Genomic DNA, 23,528 nt, shown 5'->3' on the forward strand with positions numbered 1-23,528 from the left:
CTCATGCCTCAGTGAATTTTCCACATACACATGATAATCAAGTCAAATGGCGAATGAATACTCATTCTCATCTACACATGAATCTCGACACTAATTTGAACGTGTGTGTGTGTGTCATGATGGGTCTAGTCATTCGTACTTCAAATAGATCAATTATCAAATTATGTGAGTCACTCAATTAACACTTCAATACAAGTCTCACTAGCATGCATCCCCGTGTCCTTTCATCACTAACCATCATTTTGAACTTTATTCAACTTTTAAGTGCAGATGAGGGTGTCGAAAAGAATGAAAACAGGCTCAAGTGGCTGAAAGTTGGGAGTACACCGATCATTTTCATTGTGCATTTGTCAAGACTTTTCGTCTGACTTTCCTCGTCTCCTTACATCTCCACCTTTCAGCCTAGGAATAGAATTGCATTCTTGTTATTTCGGCTCCCCCTCACCTTACATCTCCTTCTTTCCTTTTTTTTTTTTGATGCACAATTTTCACACATGTACTCCCTAGGCTAAGAATGTATATCTTTGGATTAAAGCCGGTTAGGAGTATGATATTTCAATTCAGTGCATTGGAAGAGGAGGTATATGTAAAGCTCAAAGCAACTCAAAATTTCTCATTCAAGGTCCCGATAAACGACTTATTTTCACGGGTTTACATGCTAACTCAACTCATAAATGGTGCCTTTCAAGTTAACCACACAAAATTTTCAAATTTCACCATTATGCCTACAAGATTTTAGTCCCCACACATATGTGCTCAAAAAGTTCAAATTTTGTACCAAAATTCATGTTTCAACAATCAAGAGTATCATTCAAGAAGTGACCCAATCAATACTTTTCAATTTAACATCATCATCATCCTTGGCTCATAAACCATGTATTCTCACCAAAAACGACTTCAAACAACAGAAAAACAACGACTTAAAAACCAATTAACTAAGCACGCCAAACAATCCAACAAAATAATCTACCCACCCCCTCATACTAGAGTTGTGCAATGCCCTCATAGCACAAAACGAAACAAAGACTAACAAAAACATAAAAACGCATGAATGCAAATGCAATGACAGAATAAACAAACAAATAAAAAGACAGGGGAAACAGTAAACTCCCCTGATAAATCCTCGTCCTCGTCATGTTCTGGTGGTGGCGCTCCGGCGGCATCCCCCGGCTGATAGTAATCGTACTGGAACTGGAATGGGGGGGGGGGGGGGGCGGTAGCGGAGACGGCTGTACGGTCCCGGGTTCAGTGCCCCCTTGCACAAGCAGCGAGCGCATCATGTAGTCAATGTGGGATAGATGGTCGGTGACATATGAGTTGAACTGACCCTGATACGTTTGAAAGGCAAGATTCTCAGCCATCATATCGGTTTGAGTTCTTCGGCGGGGTGGTGGTGCACGGAGACGTGGAGCGGCGGTGCTGGAACCACCTACATCTTCCTCGTGAGAGGGGAAGTTGATTTTTCGTTTGGCATTCTTCCTTTTCCAGTCTTCGATACAGATCGGCTTCATGGGTTGAATCCACTCCTCGTCGTCCCGGAATAGAACTCCCGCACGGGCACACAACTCGGATATAATTGTCGGGAAGAACAGACCGATGTGACTGTTGCGAGCACACAACATGATTTGAGAGTGGATAAGTGTGCCCACATTCACGTCGTAGCCGTGAGTTAACGCAAAAAGGAGAACCGCTCGTTCCTTTTGGACCTCGCTCTTATGCGAGACCGGCATCATCCGTCGGGCCACAAATAAGTACCACATGGCAATGTTAGCGGTCAAGAATTTCTCGTCGAAACAGCTCGGCGGTCCGCCCAATGGTTTCCACATCGCACCCGCACCCGGATGGCATAGCGCTGTGATAATCAAGTCATAGTTCGGGTCAGCAGCTAAAGCCTCAAAACGAGAGTTGTCGACCTCCGCCGTTTCCAACAATGCATTAATAGTTGCCGAGTCACACGGGACATGTACACCCCGAACAAACACCTTCCCATTGCTCCCCTCCATAGCATTCGCGTAAAATTCACGCACCACCGAAACGACCGCCGCCGCTGGTGGATTTGAGAAATTATCCCATCCGCGCCGTGCCAATTCTACCCGAGTTCCTATGTACCTATCTTCATAATTTTTCCGGAATCCCCTCTCGACTATCGGATTTCTATTCATCTTGGCATGCTCATATCGAGCCCGAGCTCCCTCACTAACAAATCGATGCCTATCAAAAGTCGAAGAAGAAGAAGAGGAGCCGGAAGTACCTCGTTGTTTCTTCTTTGGAGCCATAGGAGTGGATGAGAGAGATTATGGTTGAATCGGAGAAGATGACGTGCGAAATCCGAAGGTGGAGTGTGCCCACGAAGCATGAATCGTGATGGTAGGAGTGTTACCTGCAAGAGATTGAGAGAAGGAGGTGAGGGAATTAGGGATTTAGAGAGAAAGGAATTGTGGGAAAGGAAAAAAATCGTGCAAAATGAAGAAAAGAAAGGGGATCTCGCGCTTAAAAAGGCATCGCGCTCGAGCGGTCAGAATTTACCGCTCGAGCGCCAACCACTATGGTATGAAAAGTCAGAGGTATTTGGGCGCGCTCGAGCGGTAGGAAATCACCGCCCGAGCGCCAAACTTTCTGTAAGGCAAAGTAAATTGCGCGCTCGAGCGGTAGGAAATCACCGCCCGAGCGCCAAACTTTCTGTAAGGCAAAGTAAATTGCGCGCTCGAGCGGTAGAAAATCACCGCCCGAGCGCCAAACTTTCTGTACAAAATCGTTAAAATACCCCTTTTTTTTATTTAAAAACATAAACTAAAACTAAAATCAAAATGAATGCAAGATGAAGGGAAGAGATGTAGTTCTCAATTTATAGTCGAGAGCTTGAATGTCGGTCTATCTCAGTTCGGATTGTCTTGGAACCGTGTGATTCCAAGTTGTGGCTCAACTGTGCCACCCATGTAGTGCTTGAGGCGCTGGGCATTGACCGTGAATGTCCCGTCCTTCCCATCTTTCAATTCGACAGCTCCCGATGGATAAACTTTTGAGATCACGAATGGACCGGACCATCGCGACTTCAATTTACCGGGAAACAAGCGCAACCGGGAGTTGTAGAGCAGAACACTTTCACCCTCCTTAAATTCTCTCTCAATGATCCTCTTGTCATGAGCTTTTTTGGTTTTCTCCTTGTAAGACAGTGCGAGATTGTAGGCCAAATTCCGGAACTCCTCCAATTGGTCCAATTGAAGCAAACGCTGTTCACCTGCATCAGTAAAATTTAAGTTCAGCGCTTTTGTTGCCCAATATGCCCGATGCTCCAACTCGACAGGTAAATGACATGCTTTACCAAATAACAACCTATACGGTGTAGTGCCTATAGGTGTTTTAAAAGCCGTCCTATACGCCCAAAGAGCATCATCTAATCTCACCGACCAATCTTTCCTACTGACACCTACCACTTTCTCCAAAATTCGCTTAATTTCTCGATTCGACACTTCCACTTGACCACTCGTCTGTGGGTGATAAGGGGTAGAGATTTAATGTGTGACACCATATTTGCTCAAAAGTTTTTCAAAGAGTTTGTTGCAAAAATGAGTGTCGCCATCACTAATGATTGCTCGTGGTGTTCCAAATCGGTTAAAAATATTCTTCTTCAAAAATTTTAGGACCACTTGAGCATCATTAGTGGCGTATGCTTCCGCCTCTACCCACTTCGACACATAATCCACCGCCACCAAAATGTATTTTTTCGTGAAAGAACTAGGAAACGGTCCCATAAAATCTATTCCCCACACATCAAAAACCTCACACTCAATTATATTATTTAAAAGCATTTCGTGACGGTTAGAGATGTTACCTGCCCGTTGGCATTTATCACAATGTAGCACATAAGAACGAGCATCTTTAAAGAGGGTTGGCCAATAAAAGCCACATTCGAGTACCTTAGATGCCGTCCTCGTTGGTCCAAAGTGACCACCTACCTCACGGTCATGGCAATGGTTGAGAATCTTATGAAACTCTTCCTCCGCAACACACCGTCGTATCATGGAATCTGCACAAAACTTAAACAAGAACGGTTCCTCCCAAAAATAGTATTTCACGTCAGAAAAGAATTTCTTTCGTTGGTGAAAAGATAAGTTCGGTGGAGGTGTGCCTGTGACAAGGAAGTTAGCGAAATTTGCATACCATGGACAATTTCTCACCTCAAACAGTTGCTCATCCGGGAACCAATCATTGATAGCATGATCAACAGACTCATTACAAATACATTCTAATCTAGACAAATGATCTGCAACCACATTCTCAACACCCTTCTTATCTTTTATTTCTAAATCAAATTCTTGCAGTAATAAAATCCACCGAAGTAAGCGTGGCTTTGCATCTTTCTTAGCAAGTAGGTATCTAAGGGCAGAATGATCAGTGAATACAATGACTTTGGACAAAACAAGGTAAGAATGAAATTTATCAAGTGCAAATACTACTGCAAGTAATTCCTTTTCAGTTGTTGCATAATTTAGTTGAGCCTCATCTAAGGTCTTACTTGCATAGTAAATTGTATGAAATACCTTGTTTTGCCGTTGGCCAAGTACAGCCCCCACTGCAGTGTCACTAGCGTCGCACATGATCTCGAAAGGTAGATCCCAATCCGGTGCTACCAAGACAGGAGCCGTCACCAAGCGCTCCTTCAGCTTCTCGTATGCCTGCAAAAAATCAGAATTAAAGTCAAAAGGCACATCTTTCATGAGTAAAGAAGATAGAGGTTTTGCAACTTTAGAAAAGTCTTTGATAAAACGCCGGTAAAAACCGGCGTGGCCTAGAAAACTTCTAGCTCCCTTTACGGACGCCGGAGGTGGTAAGTTCTTAATCACTTCAACTTTTGCCTTGTCCACCTCTATTCCGTCCCCCGAAACCTTGTGCCCTAGGACAATTCCCTCTTGTACCATAAAGTGGCATTTTTCCCAATTAAGTACCAATTGCGTCTCCTCGCATCTCTTCAACACCACCGTCAGATTCTGCAAGCAATTATCAAAAGAAGAGCCAAATATCGAGAAGTCATCCATAAATATCTCAAGAAAAGTTTCTATCATATCATGGAATATAGCAGTCATGCAACGTTGAAATGTGGCAGGGGCATTACAAAGACCAAACGGCATGCGGCGAAAAGCAAAAGTGTCGTAAGGACAAGTGAAAGTGGTTTTCTCTTGGTCCTCCGGTGCAATCATAATTTGGTTGTACCCCGAATACCCATCCAAAAAGCAATAAAACTCATGACCCGCTAACCTCTCAAGCATTTGATCGATAAAGGGAAGGGGAAAGTGATCTTTACGGGTGGCATCATTCAATTTTCTATAATCAATGCACACACGCCATCCCGTAACAGTCCTAGTGGGTATTAATTTATTATTTTCATTTGTGATAACAGTAATCCCACCTTTCTTTGGCACACATTGAACAGGACTTACCCATGCACTATCAGATATAGGATAGATAATACCTGCATCGAGAAGCTTAATCGTTTCAGCTTTCACTACCTCTTGCATCTTAGGATTCAGTCGTCGCTGAGTTTGCACGAGAGGTGAGTACTTCTCTTCCATCAAGATCTTGTGCATGCAGACTGATGGATTTATCCCTTTGATATCCGCCACCTTCCACGCAAATGCACTCTTGTGCGCTTTCAAAACTTCTAACAGTTTGTCCTCCATCACATCTGTCAAAGCAGCAGAAATAATGACAGGTAAAGTGTTATTCTCACCTAAGTACACGTACTTGAGGTGTGGAGGCAACGGATTCAGCTCAAGTGTTGGAGGGTCCTCGATGCTTGACCTTTGAGGGGTCAAATCTCTTCTTTCTCCTAGATCCTCTAGTCGCATCCTCATTGGCCTTCTCCATGGTTGGTTGGAAATGAAGTATGCTACGATCTCAGCTCTTTCCTCATCCAATTCCTCTTCTCCCAATTCAGTATCGATAGTGGCCTCCAAAGGGTCCCTAAGAGCATCCTGCACATAGTTAGACGCAAGAGAGTCAAAAGCATCAATTCTAAAACAACTATCAGAATGCAGTGTGTGCTTAAGTGAATTAAAAACATCAAAAGTAATTTCTTCGTCGCCCACTCTCAGTCGCAACTTCCCATCTTGCACATCAATCAGTGCCTTGCTAGTCGCAAGGAATGGTCTACCCAAGATCAGAGGCATCTCTGTATCCTCCTCCATGTCGAGTACCACGAAGTCCGCAGGAAAGATAAACTTGTCCACTTTTACTAGCACATCCTCAATCACTCCGCGGGGGTACTTGACAGACCTGTCAGCCAGTTGCAAGGACATCCTCGTCGGCTTAGGCTCTCCTAACCCGAGTTTCCTGAAAACAGATAGAGGCATAAGATTAATACTCGCACCAAGGTCACACAACGCTTTACGAAACACAACATCCCCAATCATGCAAGGGATAGAAAAACTCCCTGGGTCTTTTAATTTCGGTGGGATTTTGTTTTGTACTAATGCGGAGCAGCTCTCAGTCAAGTTCACTGTCATGTGATCCTCCAAATTTTGCTTGTTAGCTAAGATGTCTTTCAAAAATTTAGCATAGCTTGGCATTTGCATCAAAGCATCAGCAAAAGGGATATTAATGTGCAGTTTTTTGAATATTTCTAAAAACTTACCGAATTGCGCATCCAATTTCGCCTTTTTCAATGCTGCAGGGAAAGGAGGAGGAATAACAATCTTAGGTTGTGCAGTGGGTGCGGGTGTAGGGTTAGAAGACTTACCTGGAGATGATTCAGTCTGTTCATCCGGCAATTGACTTTTTCCTTTTTCTCTAGGCTCTAGAATCTTTCCACTCTTCAGCTCAATGGCTTTCACTTGCTCTTTTGGATTGGTCTCGGTATTGCTTGGCAAGGTGCCCGGCTCTCGGTTTGCTATCATCTTGGCCAACTGTCCAATCTGAGTCTCGAGCCCCTTTATCGACGCATCTTGGTTTTGAAGCCTAGTTTCAGTGGATGAAATAAATTTTGACATCATTTGCTCAAAATTTGACTTTTCTTCCTTGGGAGGATCGGATCTGTACATCGGCTGTTTTCCATACTGTTGTCCTCCCTGTGGTCGATTCTGACTGTTTTGGCCACCCCATGAGAAGTTGGGATGTTGCCTCCATCCCGGATTGTATGTATTCGAATAAGGGTCATTCCGTGGACGGTTTTGGACTCCCACTTGATGCACAGGCGCTCCTTCGGGCACATAGAATGGATTGTCATCTTGACAGTCTTTCACATAGTGCTCACCTCCACATTTTTCACAGAATATCTCTTGGAGACGCATAGCCGTGCCACCCATGTTCAAGCCATCCAGTTTCCTGTTTAAGACATCAAGTTGTGCAGTAATAGCAGATAAATCAGTTACCTGGTGAACCCCTGCACTTCTCCGCTGATTGTTCCTGTCAGATTGAGGGTGATAACTGCTAGCAGCCATCTCCTTCAGTAGCTCATATCCTTCCTCAGCAGTTTTTCTCAATAGATTTCCACAAGCAGAAGCATCTATCATAGTACGATTAGGAGTAAGTAAGCCATAATAGAAGGTTTGAACGACTAACCCAAGTGGCAACTCGTGATGTGGGCATCTTCGTAATAGATCTTTGAAACGATCCCACGCCTCATATAGTGACTCTTGATCGAACTGAGCAAATGTTGTGATGTCTGCCCGCAGCTTCATGGTCTTCGATGGGGGAAAGTATTTGATTAGAAACGCCTTTGCCATGTCCTCCCATGTAGCTATCGAACCTACAGGTAAACAATTCAACCACGCTTTAGCTTTGTCACGCAAAGAGAAAGGAAATAAACGCAGTCTAACAGCTTCATCAGAAACTCCATTAAATTTAAAAGTATCGCAAATCTCAAGGAAATCCGCGATGTGTGTGTTTGGATCGTCCACAGCAGTTCCTCTGAATTGGACTGTGTTCTGAATCATCTGGATTATAGCTGGTTTGATTTCAAAATGATTTGCCCGCACAATAGGTCTCACAATGCTAGGGCGTGCACCATCCAAAGAAGGCTGAGCATACTCTAACATTGGTATGCGGCGTGGCATCTCAATTTGTCTCTCTTCGCGGCGCTCCTCCTCATGCTCTTGCTCGTGCCTCTCCATCAGTTCTTTCAGTCTTTGCTGCTGTCTTCTCCTGCGAAAAGTTCTTTCAATTTCAGGGTCGAACTCAAGCTCCACGTCAAGTGACTTTGGCATGCACTAGACGAGATATCTGAAATAAAATATGGAGTGTTAGCTCAATAAAAATAAAATACACTAAAGAAAATAACTAAAAATATAATTGTAGATTAACAGTCCCCGGCAGCGGCGCCAAAAACTTGATCGAGCAAAACTTGCACTGTTATATCCCCAATAAAAATATGTTTTCTATGCTCAAAATGTAATCGCAAGTGCACGATGTCAAGTTATAATATAGTGTATATGAATACGAGTATCGTTCCACTGAGGACTGTCTTTAACAATTATTAATTCAGTTATTCAAACTTTAGCGACGAAAGTTGGTTGATTGTTTTTATAACTAATAAATGCAAGAAAATTTAAATAAACAATTTCAAAGATTAAAAGATGAAATATGAATGCGAAATCAATTTAGTAAGTTTCAAATGATAAAAGAATTTGTTGGGAATTCTGGTTCACCTACCCCGTATTAATTAATTAATTCGTTCGATTGTGTTCGAGCTTCCGACAGGATTTCCTATTCAATTGAACACACTCTCTCGAGCTATGCCAAACTAATTCACTCAATGAAGTAATTAAATGTCTTTAATTATTTATCAAGAATAAACCGCATTTCGATTAATGAAATCCCTTAGTTTTCGACCCTAAGGACTATGACTATCTGCACGTATCCAATTTCATATATCTATGCAAATTGTAGATCCGCGAATTATACTACTCGTTCCTATCACAAGTTATTCTCTCGAACTCACTCGCGATATAAAAACGTCGTTTAAAGTTAGCTACGCTCAAACGACACAAGAAAACAATAGTATAACCAAGAACAAATCACAAATCAAAATAAGAATTAACTAGATCAAAGTTTGGGGTAGGATCCCCTTTAATCCCAACAAATATGAAAGTTAGCTACTAAAATTCATAATTAAAAATAAGCAAAAAAATGTTTAAACAAAGGAAAATAAACTAGAAATACGAGGCGTGACGAAATCTGCGAAGAACGATGCCCGGAAAATCACGAATCTTCAATCCAAGTGCAAAAGCTCTCCCAAAAAACCCTTGTGGCTCTCAAAATATGTCTGAATAATCTCTCAAAAGTCGACCAACCCTTTCCATAGCAACCCCCATCCAAAATAAGGTAAGAAAATTGCGTCCAAAATTTTCCAAAAATAGGCGGCGCTCGGGCGGCAGAAAAGTACCGCTCGAGCGCCACACTCTCTGTAAGTTGCTGGACTTGTGCGGCAGTCGCGCTCGGGCGGTAGAAAAGTACCGCTCGAGCGCCGATAAGTCTGTCTCGGATGCACCTTCTTGCGCCCGGGCGGTAGAAAAGTACCGCCCGAGCGCCACATGTTCTGTAAGTCTCCTTCATCTACTCACTTCTCGCGCCCGGGCGGTAGAAATGTACCGCTCGGGCGCCGCTGGTTCTTTCCAAATTCTCTAGCCTTACACTTTCCTCTCTGATTTTCGTTCTCCGATCATTTTTCCTGCAAATTCATCACACACAGGTGAGACACGACGCAATGCAAATAATTACTCTAAAATGAACAAAAAGCAAACGAAATGCAGGCATGCACAAAGTAAACAGAACTAAAACTAATGCAATAATCACGTAAAAACACCACCTATCAGTGGGTGTGTACAAAAGTTGTACTGTAAAATCCAAAGTCTTTTAGTGATACCTTCTGGAAACAGAAGAAGGGGAGACGTAGAAGATTTCATCTTCGAACTTCCATAAACAACTGACGTCTTCTGCTTTTACTATTTTCATCCACTTCATTGGATTGTTTCCGCACTTATTTTTGTAATCCATTGGAAGTATTCACGACAAGACAAGCTAGTGTCTTTAACAGGATTCTAGCACCCTCGTTATTCAAGAAAGAAAACATATTTGGAGAAGAGTTCATCCACCCCCTTCTAAACTCTTCCTCGATCCTCAACAATTGGTATCAGAGCAGGTTCTCTTGTCCCTGAAAATATAACAGATGGCACACTTCAGCAAAGTTCCTATGTTCTCAAAAGAAGACTTTGATGACTGAAAAATTCGTATGCAAGATCATCTTGCAGCTCAAGATGATGACATGTGGTATGTCATCACAGATGGTCCATTAAAGATCTTAAAACCTAACACAGCTATTGCTGTCACTGAAGGTGCTCCTCAAATGATTGAGAAGCACAGGAGCGAATGAACCAGTGAAGATAAAAAGAAAGCCAATCTGGATAATGTTGCGAAAGATATTCTCTACAAAACTCTGGACAAAAACACTTTCAGCAAGATAAAGATGTGCTCTACTGCAAAAGAAATATGGGAGAAGCTTACTCAAATATGCGAAGGGAATGAGCAAACCAAGGATAATAAACTGTCTGTAGCAATGCAGAAGTTTGAAAATCTGAAAATGAAGGCTGGTGAAACTCTAAATGAATTTGATGAACGTTTCAGCAGTCTGGTCAATGAACTAGCAGCTCTGGGTAAAGAGCATGGCAATAGAGAAATAGCACTCAAAGTAATGAGAGCTCTGCACAGAGAATGGGATGTAAAAACCATGGCTATGCGTGTTTCCAAAGATTTAAACAAGTTAGAACTGCATGACTTGTTTGCAGACCTGAAAGCCTATGAATTCGAACTAGAAGTAAGAAGTGGAGAAGAGCCATCTTCAAATTTACCTACTAAGGCTCTTGCTGCTACTGTCACTGCTACTGTTACTGCTCCCATTGCAGTTGTTCCAAGTGCATCACCTACTATTGCTGCTGAAAGCACCTCAGACAAAAATGCTGAACAAATCAGCAGTGATGCAATGTCCTTATTTGTAAAGAAATTCTCCAGATTCATCAAGAAGAATCACAGAGCTTATCAGAATCCTAACCGGAATTTCAAAAAGGATTCACCATCTGGTGATATGGCATGTTTCAATTGTGGAAAGGTTGGACACTTTATTGCTGACTGTCCAAAGTCTAAGAAAGATGATCAAAAGAAAAAGGAGTATAAACAACATGACAAAAGATCTAGAAGAGATCGAAAAGCAATGGTTGCTGAGGAAAGCAAATCCTAGTGGGCTGAATCTAGCTCTGAGTTGTCTGATTCAGATGATAATTCGAGCAACAGTGATGCAGAAGAGACTAAATGTCTCATGGCAGATACTGAATCAATCACAACATCTGGAGAGGTATTTGACTTTGACTCTAATGAATTTACACAAATTGATTTAGTAAATGCGTTGCATGACATGGTAAAAGAGTACTCGAGACTTTCTCAATCATTAGAGGAATTTAAAACTGAAAATCAAAACTTAAAAGATCAAATCAGTAAGTTTACTTGCTTGCAAGAAAACAGCTGTGATGATCTAAAAGTTGAGATAAGCAAGCTGAAAACTGAGAATGAAAGAGTACATGCAGAATACCAGACAATGAGATTCGAAAATCAGAAGCTATCCTTACTGGTTAATGCATGGAACAAGTCCTCTGTTTCGTTGGAAATGATGCATGAGTTACAGAAACATTCTGGAGACAGAAGTGGTCTCGGTTTCAGTAACAATGAAAGCACTTCAGAAACTAGTACAAATCCACTACTAGAAAAAGGCAAAGGAAAATTTATCCACTTTGTTAAATCCAGTATGGTATATCAACCTGCAGTACCAACTGTTCAAATTGAAAAGACTGTAAATCAGATAAACAGGAGAAACCATTATGGTCTAGGTTACGTTGAACCTAAGAGCAGAGTTCACCAGAGTGCTGGATCCAGTAGAGGATTCAACTCAGGAGGACAAAACTCTATGAAGGTTAGAAACTACCAATACTATAATTGCAAACCTGTTCAGAAGAGATATAGAATGGACAACAAGAACAGAAAGGAAGAACATCATCCTAAAGTGCATCATGTTAGAAATAATATTGATAGATCTTCTGTTGCACACACCTCTATGGATACCCGAAGTACTAAATCACCAAGAATTGTACAAATATGGGTTTCTAAGGGACTGATAAGGTTTGGACCCAAATAGACTGGGTACCATCCACTAAAAATTGTGTTTGCAGGAACAGGAGAAGAAGATTGAAATCAGTAGCTCCATCTGGTATCTGGACAGTGGATGTGCCAGACATATGACCGGACAAAAGAATCTACTATCAGAAGTAATGAGTTGTACTGGACCAAAAATAACCTTTGGAGACAACTCAAAAGGTAAAGCTGTGGGTAAAGGTAAGATTATCCATGGTAATATTGTTATAAAAGACGTACTTTTAGTTGAAAATCTATGCTATAATTTGATCAGCATCAGTCAATTATGTGATAATGGTTATTCAGCAGCTTTCCAGAAGTACACTTGCACAGTTAAAAATGCTGATGATTCCATTGTATTAACTGGAAAGAGAGAAGGCAACACCTACAGAGTATCTTGGAATATAGATCATGTCAACGTTTGTTGCGACTTTGATTGTTGCACTCCCAAGAGCAGGTTGTCCACAAGTAGTATAATTCGGTGAGTCCGAATATCGTATCCACAGGGAAGCTAAGGTAATTACAAGTCCACTACAATGTCTTTTTGTTTTTGTTTTTGTTTCTTTTTAATTTTAATTGAATCTTTAATGGGTAAATTTTAATTGTTCAAATTTAAATTTAAGTAGTTGAGATTAAAAGATCCACTCTTGGTATTTTAATAAAGTTAACATTAACGAACAATATTGAAATCCACTTAATAAAATGGTTCCAATATATTAAATAATCATATTTATATTATGTTATAAATTATAATCTTATAAGTACATAATATATACCAAAACTTATAAATGTGGTCAAGTATTTATTGTGCTATATATATTTGTAAACACTAAATCAAGGTTCCCACTTTAAATGGTTGGTAAAACCAAACAAACATTTAAATGGTACCAATAAATTAATACTACAATATATTCATATATAATAAATCAAGGAATCCAAGTTAAATGGTTGGTAAAACCAAACTAACATTTAAATGGTTCCAAGAATTTAATATTATAATATATTTATATATAATAACTCAAGGCATCCATTTTAAATGGTTGGTAATACCAAACTAACATTTAAATGGTTCCAAGAATTTAGTGTAACATATAGCAACAATAAATCAAAACTCCCACTTATAAGTAGGGTATAAAAATGCTTAAAGAAATAAATATAACATAAACAATAAATAATGATTAAATAATATAAAACATAGATTCTTACCTTATAATAACCTTATTATCATGCCAAGAGCTTCACCTTATCATCTCAACTTTAGGAAGTTAGCTATTCATTATTCAAAGTGTAAAACTTTGAATATGAAATTAACATGCTAATTATATTTAAATGAAGAAATAAAAGAAAAATATAGAGAGAAATATTATGAACTCAAAGATTTGTTCATAGAATGAGGGATATCTCAATACATTACAATGCACCCCTATTTATAGCCAAATTTGGGGAGACAACCACAAATAAAATATTATTTTTTACACATAAGTCTTCATTGGTGTTCCAAGAAATTAATATTATATTGCACATCACTTTTGACAAGCATCTTCTCCGAATTTTCTTCTTCACATAAAATGAAACATGTGGATAATTGAGTTGTCTAGTTGTGGTATTTTTTTCAGAATATTTGACCAAGTAGTTTGAGAGATATGGTCAAAATACTAGAGCATGGTAAAACTGCCACTCCTTCGGTAACTTTAATTGTTGCTTAATTTGATCCCAATTGTGAGAGGATTTTTATCTCATGCTTGCCACCAATATTGTAGATATTAACATCAACTTTCTACAGGTCCAAGAATCATCTTAATCCCATTTGCAACGCCAAGGTTATTCTTGTTTTATCGAACCTGTAAAAATAGTAAAAACTTATAATTACACAACAACTTATATTTTATACAATTTATTATAAAACATATAATATTTAAAAATTTAATAAAACAAAAACTATATATTTATATTATAAAACATTTAATTAATGTACAATTTTTATGTTTATCACACCTCCCAACCAGCTTATTGCTAGTCCCTAGCAATTTAAGCGTTAATAGCAATACAAAACATATTGATTAATTTAAATAGAAATGTAATCAGAACTATCTAAGTGTTTAAATAAAATTTGAAAACTGTCAAAATTATATCAAGATCATCATAATTATAATTTATGAAATAATTTGAGATGATTAATTCAAAGCTTATTTTAGGTAGTTAAATGTACACGGCCTTCAGAAATTCCTAGTAAGAGTCTCAACTCCATATCCTCACAGGTTAATAAATGTTTCAATTTATGGCAACGATTTCTCTCATGGAGTTGGAATACAGATAAATGCTCAGAAAAATGGTTTACAGAATGCAGACAGACAAACGAGCCAAACTAATCAAAAGATAGAAAATCAATTGATTTAAAATCCAGTTGTTCTTATTATATTTTTTTTTTCCTGATTTTTTTTTTTTTTACATCATGGAATCAGAGTAAGTTTATGCTTTTTGACCACATATTTATTTAATTTGTACAATATATTTCTCTCTTTCTTTTTTTATTTTTTTTTATTTTTTTTATTCTTATGAGAGAAAAATGGGTCGCAGCATATAACTTAAAAATTACATAGATCTTCAACATCTTTCTTTTTGTATTTTTCTTTTTTTTTTTCTTTTTTTTTTTCAGGAAATATATATATATTTTTTTTCAAAATAAGAACTCAAGATCTAAACAATAGATAGTCTCTCTCATGATCAATAAAGGCTCGAAAGCTGTTTTCTCAGTCCTCTCCACTCACTCACAAAATATGTGTGAGTTCAAAAATTTTAGGCACTCTTATAAGGTATATCTTGGGCCATATACTTTACTACCTAATTTTATCACAATGGTTAATCACTCAAAAAGATTTCATAAATCATATTTTTATATTGATCAGAATATTAAAAATGACCTTTTTTCAAATAAAATTTAAACATTCTTAAATAGATTAATGCATGTTCTAATTTAAATCTTTCAAATATGTAATGTATGACATTTTTGCAAAAAATTACTAAGGTACAAACAATAAACATGGTTTTATTTTAAAATAATATTTAATTTTTTTTTAAATTTGTTTTTTTTTTTTTTTTTTTTTTTATATGTGTTCTCCCCCCAATCAGAATATGACATTGTCCCTAATGTCAAAATAGCTATTAATAAAGAGTACATAATGAAAGAGATATCACCTGGAACTTTATTGAAGATAACAAACTGAAACAAACGCAAACCAATCCACGACTTTTGAATCAATGATCCAACTTCCTTTTCTTACTGCTTGATTGCGACCAATTGATCTTTGTTATCATCGGATCAGGCTTATGAACAAAAGCTTCCAAATCATCAATTAATTGATCGGCAGTCGAAGCACAGATGAGCATCCGTCGTGAATTTTCTGAAATGAAATTCTGTTCCACAGCTTTATCAAGAAATGTCAACAAACTGTCATAATAATTATTGATATTCAACAAGCCCACGGGTTTATTATGGATATTAAGTTGTGCCCAAGAAACAGTGTGAAAAATTTCTTCTAATGTACCAAAACCACCTGGTAGTGCGATAAAAGCATCAGAATTTTCAATCATTTGAGTGATTCTTTCATACATAGAAGAAACTTTTAATTCCTCCCCAATCGTAACACCTGTAATATTTCCTTCAGCTAAAGCTATAGGAATAATACCCAATACCTGACTACCTCCAAGATGAGCAGATGTTGAAACAGATCCCATTAACCCAATATTACCTCCCCCATATACCAAGTGAATTTTTCTCTCAGCCAATATCTTTCCAAGATTATTCGCTGCTTCTACAAACACTTCATTTTTTCCAGGACTCGACCCACAAAATACACAAATATTTTTCAATGTTTGTGCAGAGGATCCAGTCATGTTTTTACTTTCCTTTTTTTTTTTTCTGCGAAAGTAGAAAGAAAGATGAGAGATTTTATAGGGGTAATATGTTATCATGACAAAACTATGGGTCACAGCTGTAAACAGAATAAATAGTAAAAAAATAATGACACACATACTTATAAACAGTAGTGTGATTGTGGCTCACAATTTTCCTCTGGTTTTACGTCCAGAAACGGCTTCAACGCCTTCTATGAGTCGAGGATATGCTTCCCATCCAATTTTCTTATAAATTGGCAAACAGGGTCTTTTTTAGTCAGATTCCCAAGACTATGACGCTCATCTTGAAATTGTTTCCATAAACGGAGAAGTTCAATATGCACATGTCCACTAGAATGCGTCTCAAGAGTCAATAAGATGTTATCTAAAGACTCCTTACTCAGCCCATTCTTAATGAAATCAATTTTATCTTCTCTGTTATTGGAAACACATCCCAAAGATCTGCATCGTTTGTCACAAGTCCATCTTGCACACTTATGACAAACCCCTAAACTTTTGGCCCTTCGTTTTTTCGCATAAGTGCTTTTTCCTAATCCAGGCAAATACCGAATAAGCAATGATTGTGGAACTTCTCCTCCTAATCGGACCTTAGCTTCTATTACAAGACGAATATCTTCTGGAATTCCTTTTTGCATTAGTAATCTCAATCTTTCACACCTTCCTGCATAAATTTTTCTTAGAACATTTTCAGAAACAGAGGGAAAATATTTACAAATTTTTGAGAGAATTTCATCCATTTTGAAAAGAAAAGAAATGATTTTTTTTTTTAAATTTTTGTATCAGCAATTGTGGGAAACTGATTTAACCGACTATGAGAGTCACGGAGTACCGTTATCCGCCATTTAACCGGGAAAATAAAAAGATTAAGAAAACCTGAAATAAAAACAAACAATAATCAAATGCAACACAAAAAAAAAAAAAAAATCAAGGATCAGAAAGGGAAATAAACTCTTCTTGAAAGATTTATTTTCCAAAAATGGTTTAAGCCTTTGTCCATTCACTTTAAAAACATCACCATTTTTAGGATTTTCAATATCCACAGCTCCATAAGGATACACATGCTTTATAACATATGGGCCTGTCCATCTTGATCGTAATTTTCCTGGGAATATGTGAAGTCGAGAATTATAAAGCAAAACTTTTTTACCAATCTCAAAAGATTTTCTAAGAATTGTTTTATCATGAAATGATTTGATTTTTGCTTTATAAATCCTTGAATTCTCATACGCATCATTTCTGAGTTCATCAAGTTCATTAAGTTGCAATTTACGCAATTTGTTGGCATCATCCATGCTTGAATTTAAAGTTTTTATCGCCCAATAAGCTTTATGTTCCAATTCCACAGGCAAATGACAATGTTTTCCATAAACCAACCTATAGGGAGACATATTCAATGATGTTTTAAAAGCTGTTCGATATGCCCACAGTGCATCATTAAGTCGCAGAGACCAGTCTTTTCTATTTGAGTTAACAGTTTTTTCCAAAATTTGCTTTATCTCCCTATTAGCTAATTCAACTTGTCCATTTGTTTGAGGATGATAAGGAGTTGTTACTTTGTGAGTAATACCATATTTTTTCATTAATGAAGCAAATGGTTTATTAACAAAGTGAGTTCCCCCATCACTTATCATAGCTCGAGGAATTCCGAATCTACTAAAAATATTTTCTTTCAAAAATTTGATGACGATTTTATGATCATTTGTTCGACATGGAATTGCCTCTATCCATTTGGAAACATAATCAACTGCAACTAAAATATATAAGTATCCAAACGACGGTGGAAAAGGTCCCATAAAATCTATTCCCCAACAATCAAATATTTCAATTTCAATGATAGGATTCAAAGGCATCATGTTTCTTTTTGAAATCGCACCCAATTTTTGACAATTTTCACAGATCTTGCAGATTTCGTGGGTGTCTTTAAACAAAGTGGGCCAATAAAATCCACACTGCAAGATTTTTGCAGCTGTTTTCTTTGAAGAAAAATGTCCCCCGCATGCTTCTGAATGACAAAATTTAATGACACTACTTACCTCATTGTCGGGTATGCAACGTCGAAAAATTTGATCCGGACAATACTTGAACAGATACGGATCATCCCAATAAAAGTTTTTTACCTCATTCAAAAATTTTCTTTTATCTTGGGAACTCCATTGCGGTGGCATTTTTCCTGTCACAAGAAAATTTACTATGTTAGCAAACCAAGGTGTAGTAGTAACTGAAAATAGATGTTCATCAGGAAAATTATCGTTAATTGGTGTCATTTCAAAAGATGATCCTGTTACTAGTCTCGATAAATGATCGGCTACGACATTCTCGGTTCCTTTTTTATCTTTGATTACAATGTCAAATTCTTGGAGCAACAAAATCCATCGTATCAGTCGTGGCTTTGCATCCTGTTTGGTCAACAAATATCTAATAGCAGAATGATCAGTAAACACGATAGTTGTTGATCCAATCAAATAAGAACGAAATTTATCTAATGCAAATATTACAGCAAGTAGCTCTTTTTCAGTTGTGGAGTAATTCATTTGAGCATTGTTTAAAGTTCTACTTGCATAATATATCACATAAGGCTTACCGTTTCTTCTTTGACCCAATACTGCACCGACTGCATAATCACTCGCATCGCACATGATTTCAAATGGTAAAGACCAATCAGGAGGTTGCATGATAGGAGCTGATGTTAAATGTCGAATGATTTTATCAAAAGCATTTTGACATTCTTGAGTCCACTCAAATGCACTGTCTTTTGTTAAGAGGTTACAAATGGGTTTAGAGATTAAACTAAAGTCCTTTATAAACCTCCTATAAAATCCAGCATGTCCCAAAAATGAGCGAATTTCTTTAATGGTTTTTGGAGGGGGTAAATTGGCAATGACATCAACTTTTGCTTTATCGACTTCAATTCCATGAGATGACACGACATGTCCCAAAACAATTCCAGAAGTAATCATGTAATGACATTTTTCCCAATTTAAAATAAGACCTTTTTCCTCGCATCTTTTTAAAACTTTTTCCAAATTTTCAAGACAATTATCAAATGTATTCCCAAAAACAGTTAAATCATCCATAAAAATTTCCAAACAATTTTCAACCATGTCGCAGAAAATGCTTAGCATACATCTTTGAAATGTTGCTGGGGCATTGCATAAACCAAATGGCATCCTTCTGAATGCAAATGTTCCAAAAGGACATGTGAATGTAGTTTTTTCTTGATCTTCGAGTGCAATGGGAATTTGATAATAGCCTGAATATCCGTCAAGAAAACAGTAGTAGGGATGACCTGCTACTCTTTCTAAAATTTGATCCAAAAATGGTAATGGAAAATGATCTTTTCTAGTGGCGTCATTTAATTTTCTATAATCAATACACATCCGCCAACTAGATGGGACTCGACTTGTTAACAATTCACCTTTTTCATTTTTTATCACTGTGATGCCAGATTTTTTTGGAACTACTTGTGTTGGGCTTACCCACTTACTATCAGAAATAGGGTAGATAATTCCAACATCAAGTAGTTTGAGAACTTCAGTTTTCACAACATCTTTCATGTGTGGATTTAATCTCCTTTGTGGTTGTTGAGATATTTTTGCATTTTCTTCTAAGTGAATTTTGTGTGTGCAAATTAGTGGATTAATGCCCTTAAGATCTTTTAGTGTCCAACCAATTGCATTTTTATGTCTTTTAAGCATATCAACTAATTTACCTTCTTGATTACTTGAGAGTTTGGAAGAAATTACCACCGGATATGTTTCATCTTCTCCAAGAAATGCATACTTCAATTCTTCTGGCAAGGGTTTTAACTCCAATACTGGTGGTTCGTCTTTGTTCTCATATTTTTCATCAAATTCTTTCTCTGATCCTGGTAACGAGTGATACCTGAAAAAATCGTCAAGATCAATTTCAATATTTTCTTTAACAGTTTCAATTGAACAAATATCTAATTGATCACGAGTACTCCCTTCTTGAATGTTTTCTTCCACAAGAGTTTCAATAAGATTTTCATCTTCACTTTCATCTCCTTTGTCATGTGGTTGCTTACAAAGATTAAAAACATTGAGCTCCAAGGTCATGTTACCAAATGACAACTTCATTATTCCATTCCTGCAATTTATAAGAGCATTAGAAGTTGCTAAAAATGGACGACCTAAAATTACAGGAATTGCATTACAAGCTTCAATAGGTTGTGTATCTAAAACTATGAAATCGACAGGATATACAAAGTTATCAACTTGGACCAACACGTCTTCTACCATACCTCTTGGCACTTTAACAGATCTATCAGCAAGTAAAAGTGTTACCGAAGTAGGTTTTAACTCGCCTAGATTGAGTTCTTGATAAACTGAATATGGAAGTAAATTCACACTAGCTCCAAGGTCAAGCAAGGCTTTTTTAATCTTTCGTTCTCCAATAATACACGAAATAGTAGGACAACCAGGGTCTTTGTATTTCAAAGCATTATTATTTTGAATGATTGCACTTACTTGTTCGGCTAAAAATGCTTTCTTTTTCACATTCAATTTTCTTTTCACAGTGCACAAGTCTTTCAAAAATTTGGCATATGATGGTACCTGTTTTATTGCATCTAATAAAGGAATATTAACTTTTACTTGTTTAAAAATATCATATATATCAGAATTCAAATTTGATTTTTTTGTATTTTTCAATGCATGAGGGAATGGTGGTGACACTGTCTGTTGAACCTCCTCTTCGCAAGTTATGGGTTCCACTTCCTTACCCTTTGGAGTTGATTTATCATCATTTTCACAAGGTTCAAGAATGGATTTTTCCACAACCTTACCACTTCGAAGGGTAATAACAGATTTTACCTGATCCATCGGTTGAGTTCCAGAAGTTCCAATTTGTGTATGATGATCCTTGGGATTAGGCAGAGGTTGTGAAGGAAATTTACCTTTTTCATGAACATTAAGTGCAGATGCAAATTTAGCAAGAGTATCTTTCAAGTCTGTCATGGTTTGAGCAGTTTGAGTATTGATAGACTCTTGCTTTGCAATGAAAGAATTCAATGTATCTTCCAAATTTCTTTTCGGCGGAGGAACATAAGGTGCATAATTTTGAAAATTTTGTTGATTTTGAAAATGTGGTTGCGGAAATTGTGCAGCATTATCATTCCTCCAACTAAAATTTGGATGATTTCGCCAACCTGGATTGTAATTTTGAGAAAATGGTTCAAAATTTGGCCTTTTGAAATTGTTCAAAACATTGGCTTGCTCATGGAGACATTCTTTAAAAGAGGGCAAAGTGGGACAATCTTTTGTAAAATGATCACTTGTATCACAGATGTGACACACAATTTCTTGAACAGATTTTAATTGACCATTCTTTTTCAATTCAAGTGCCTCAACTTTTCTTGCCAAAGAGGTAAATCTAGCTTGAAGATCATGTTCATCTTTGAGAGTGTACATACCTCCACCAGATGTAGGAGATTGAATCTTGTTTGATGGTTCGATTGTACCTATAGTGTCCCAATTTTGAGCATTTTCAGCTAATGAATCGAGATACTCAATTGCCTCGTTCGGATCTTTATCTTCAAATGTTCCATTACACATAAATTCAACCATTTGCCTATCTTTAGGTGTTAAGCCTTCATAAAATTGAGAAACAACTCTCCAAATTTCAAAACCATGATGTGGACAAAGATTAAGCAATTCTTTGTATCTATCCCAACACTGATAAAAAGTTTCTCCTTGTTTTTGAGTGAAAGTGATGATTTGCCTTTTGAAAGAATTTGTTCTATGAGATGGAAAAAACTTTTTCAAAAATTGTTGTTGCAATTCATCCCAAGTTCGAATGGATCCCGATCTAAGATTTTGTAGCCAAGTTTTAGCTTTATCTTTTAAAGAAAAAGGAAAAAGCTTAAGGCGAATGGTGTTCATGCTACAATTTAGATCATTATATGTGTTGCACACTTCTTCAAACTCTCGTAAATGCATGTATGGATTTTCAGAATCTAAGCCATGAAAGTTGGGTAAAAGTTGGATAATACCAGGCTTAAAATTGAAATGAGATGCATCGGGGGGAAAAACTAGACATGAAGGTGCACTAGTACGTGTAGGATTCATGTGATCTCTAAGTGTTCTTCGTCTATCATGATCATGTTGAGATTGAATTTCATCTTCATTTTCTTGGATGGGTTCTTCCGCCATGTTTTGTAAAAATAAAGGGTTATTTCGAATGAGTCGACCACTAAGTGTACGTGACCAAATGCTCATGCAAATGCAAAACAAAAAGAAAAAAAAAACACACAAAAGCAATAAAAAGAAAAATAAACTTTAAACAATATTAAATAGACTTGAAATTAAATTATACTTCCCCGGCAACGGCGCCAAAAACTTGTTGCGACTTTGATTGTTGCACTCCCAAGAGCAGGTTGTCCACAAGTAGTATAATTCGGTGAGTCCGAATATCGTATCCACAGGGAAGCTAAGGTAATTACAAGTCCACTACAATGTCTTTTTGTTTTTGTTTTTGTTTCTTTTTAATTTTAATTGAATCTTTAATGGGTAAATTTTAATTGTTCAAATTTAAATTTAAGTAGTTGAGATTAAAAGATCCACTCTTGGTATTTTAATAAAGTTAACATTAACGAACAATATTGAAATCCACTTAATAAAATGGTTCCAATATATTAAATAATCATATTTATATTATGTTATAAATTATAATCTTATAAGTACATAATATATACCAAAACTTATAAATGTGGTCAAGTATTTATTGTGCTATATATATTTGTAAACACTAAATCAAGGTTCCCACTTTAAATGGTTGGTAAAACCAAACAAACATTTAAATGGTACCAATAAATTAATACTACAATATATTCATATATAATAAATCAAGGAATCCAAGTTAAATGGTTGGTAAAACCAAACTAACATTTAAATGGTTCCAAGAATTTAATATTATAATATATTTATATATAATAACTCAAGGCATCCATTTTAAATGGTTGGTAATACCAAACTAACATTTAAATGGTTCCAAGAATTTAGTGTAACATATAGCAACAATAAATCAAAACTCCCACTTATAAGTAGGGTATAAAAATGCTTAAAGAAATAAATATAACATAAACAATAAATAATGATTAAATAATATAAAACATAGATTCTTACCTTATAATAACCTTATTATCATGCCAAGAGCTTCACCTTATCATCTCAACTTTAGGAAGTTAGCTATTCATTATTCAAAGTGTAAAACTTTGAATATGAAATTAACATGCTAATTATATTTAAATGAAGAAATAAAAGAAAAATATAGAGAGAAATATTATGAACTCAAAGATTTGTTCATAGAATGAGGGATATCTCAATACATTACAATGCACCCCTATTTATAGCCAAATTTGGGGAGACAACCACAAATAAAATATTATTTTTTACACATAAGTCTTCATTGGTGTTCCAAGAAAT

The 23,528-nt window shown here is 36.9% G+C and overlaps 1 protein-coding gene and 1 non-coding gene across 2 annotated transcripts; one reads left to right on the forward strand and one right to left on the reverse strand.

Moving 5' to 3' along the window:
• Nucleotides 1–7,566: 7,566 nt before the first annotated feature.
• On the forward strand, nt 7,567–7,672 carry LOC140842188 (small nucleolar RNA R71). The gene has a single exon (XR_012120321.1). It is a non-coding gene; the product is annotated as a small nucleolar RNA R71 (small nucleolar RNA).
• Nucleotides 7,673–11,929: 4,257 nt separating this feature from the next.
• LOC140842088 (uncharacterized) lies at nt 11,930–22,256 on the reverse strand. Its single transcript, XM_073209905.1, has 9 exons — nt 22,154–22,256; nt 21,428–21,679; nt 20,700–21,334; nt 20,411–20,660; nt 19,796–20,236; nt 19,090–19,372; nt 18,466–18,519; nt 17,461–18,087; nt 11,930–11,984 (listed from the first exon to the last, which is right to left on the reverse strand). Exons 1-9 carry the CDS (start codon nt 22,254–22,256, stop codon nt 11,930–11,932), a joined length of 2,700 nt encoding a protein of 899 aa, XP_073066006.1.
• Nucleotides 22,257–23,528: the final 1,272 nt, after the last annotated feature.

The sequence above is a fragment of the Primulina eburnea genome, chromosome 9 (genome assembly GCF_022965805.1).
Source record: "Primulina eburnea isolate SZY01 chromosome 9, ASM2296580v1, whole genome shotgun sequence".
NCBI lineage: Eukaryota > Viridiplantae > Streptophyta > Magnoliopsida > Lamiales > Gesneriaceae > Primulina > Primulina eburnea.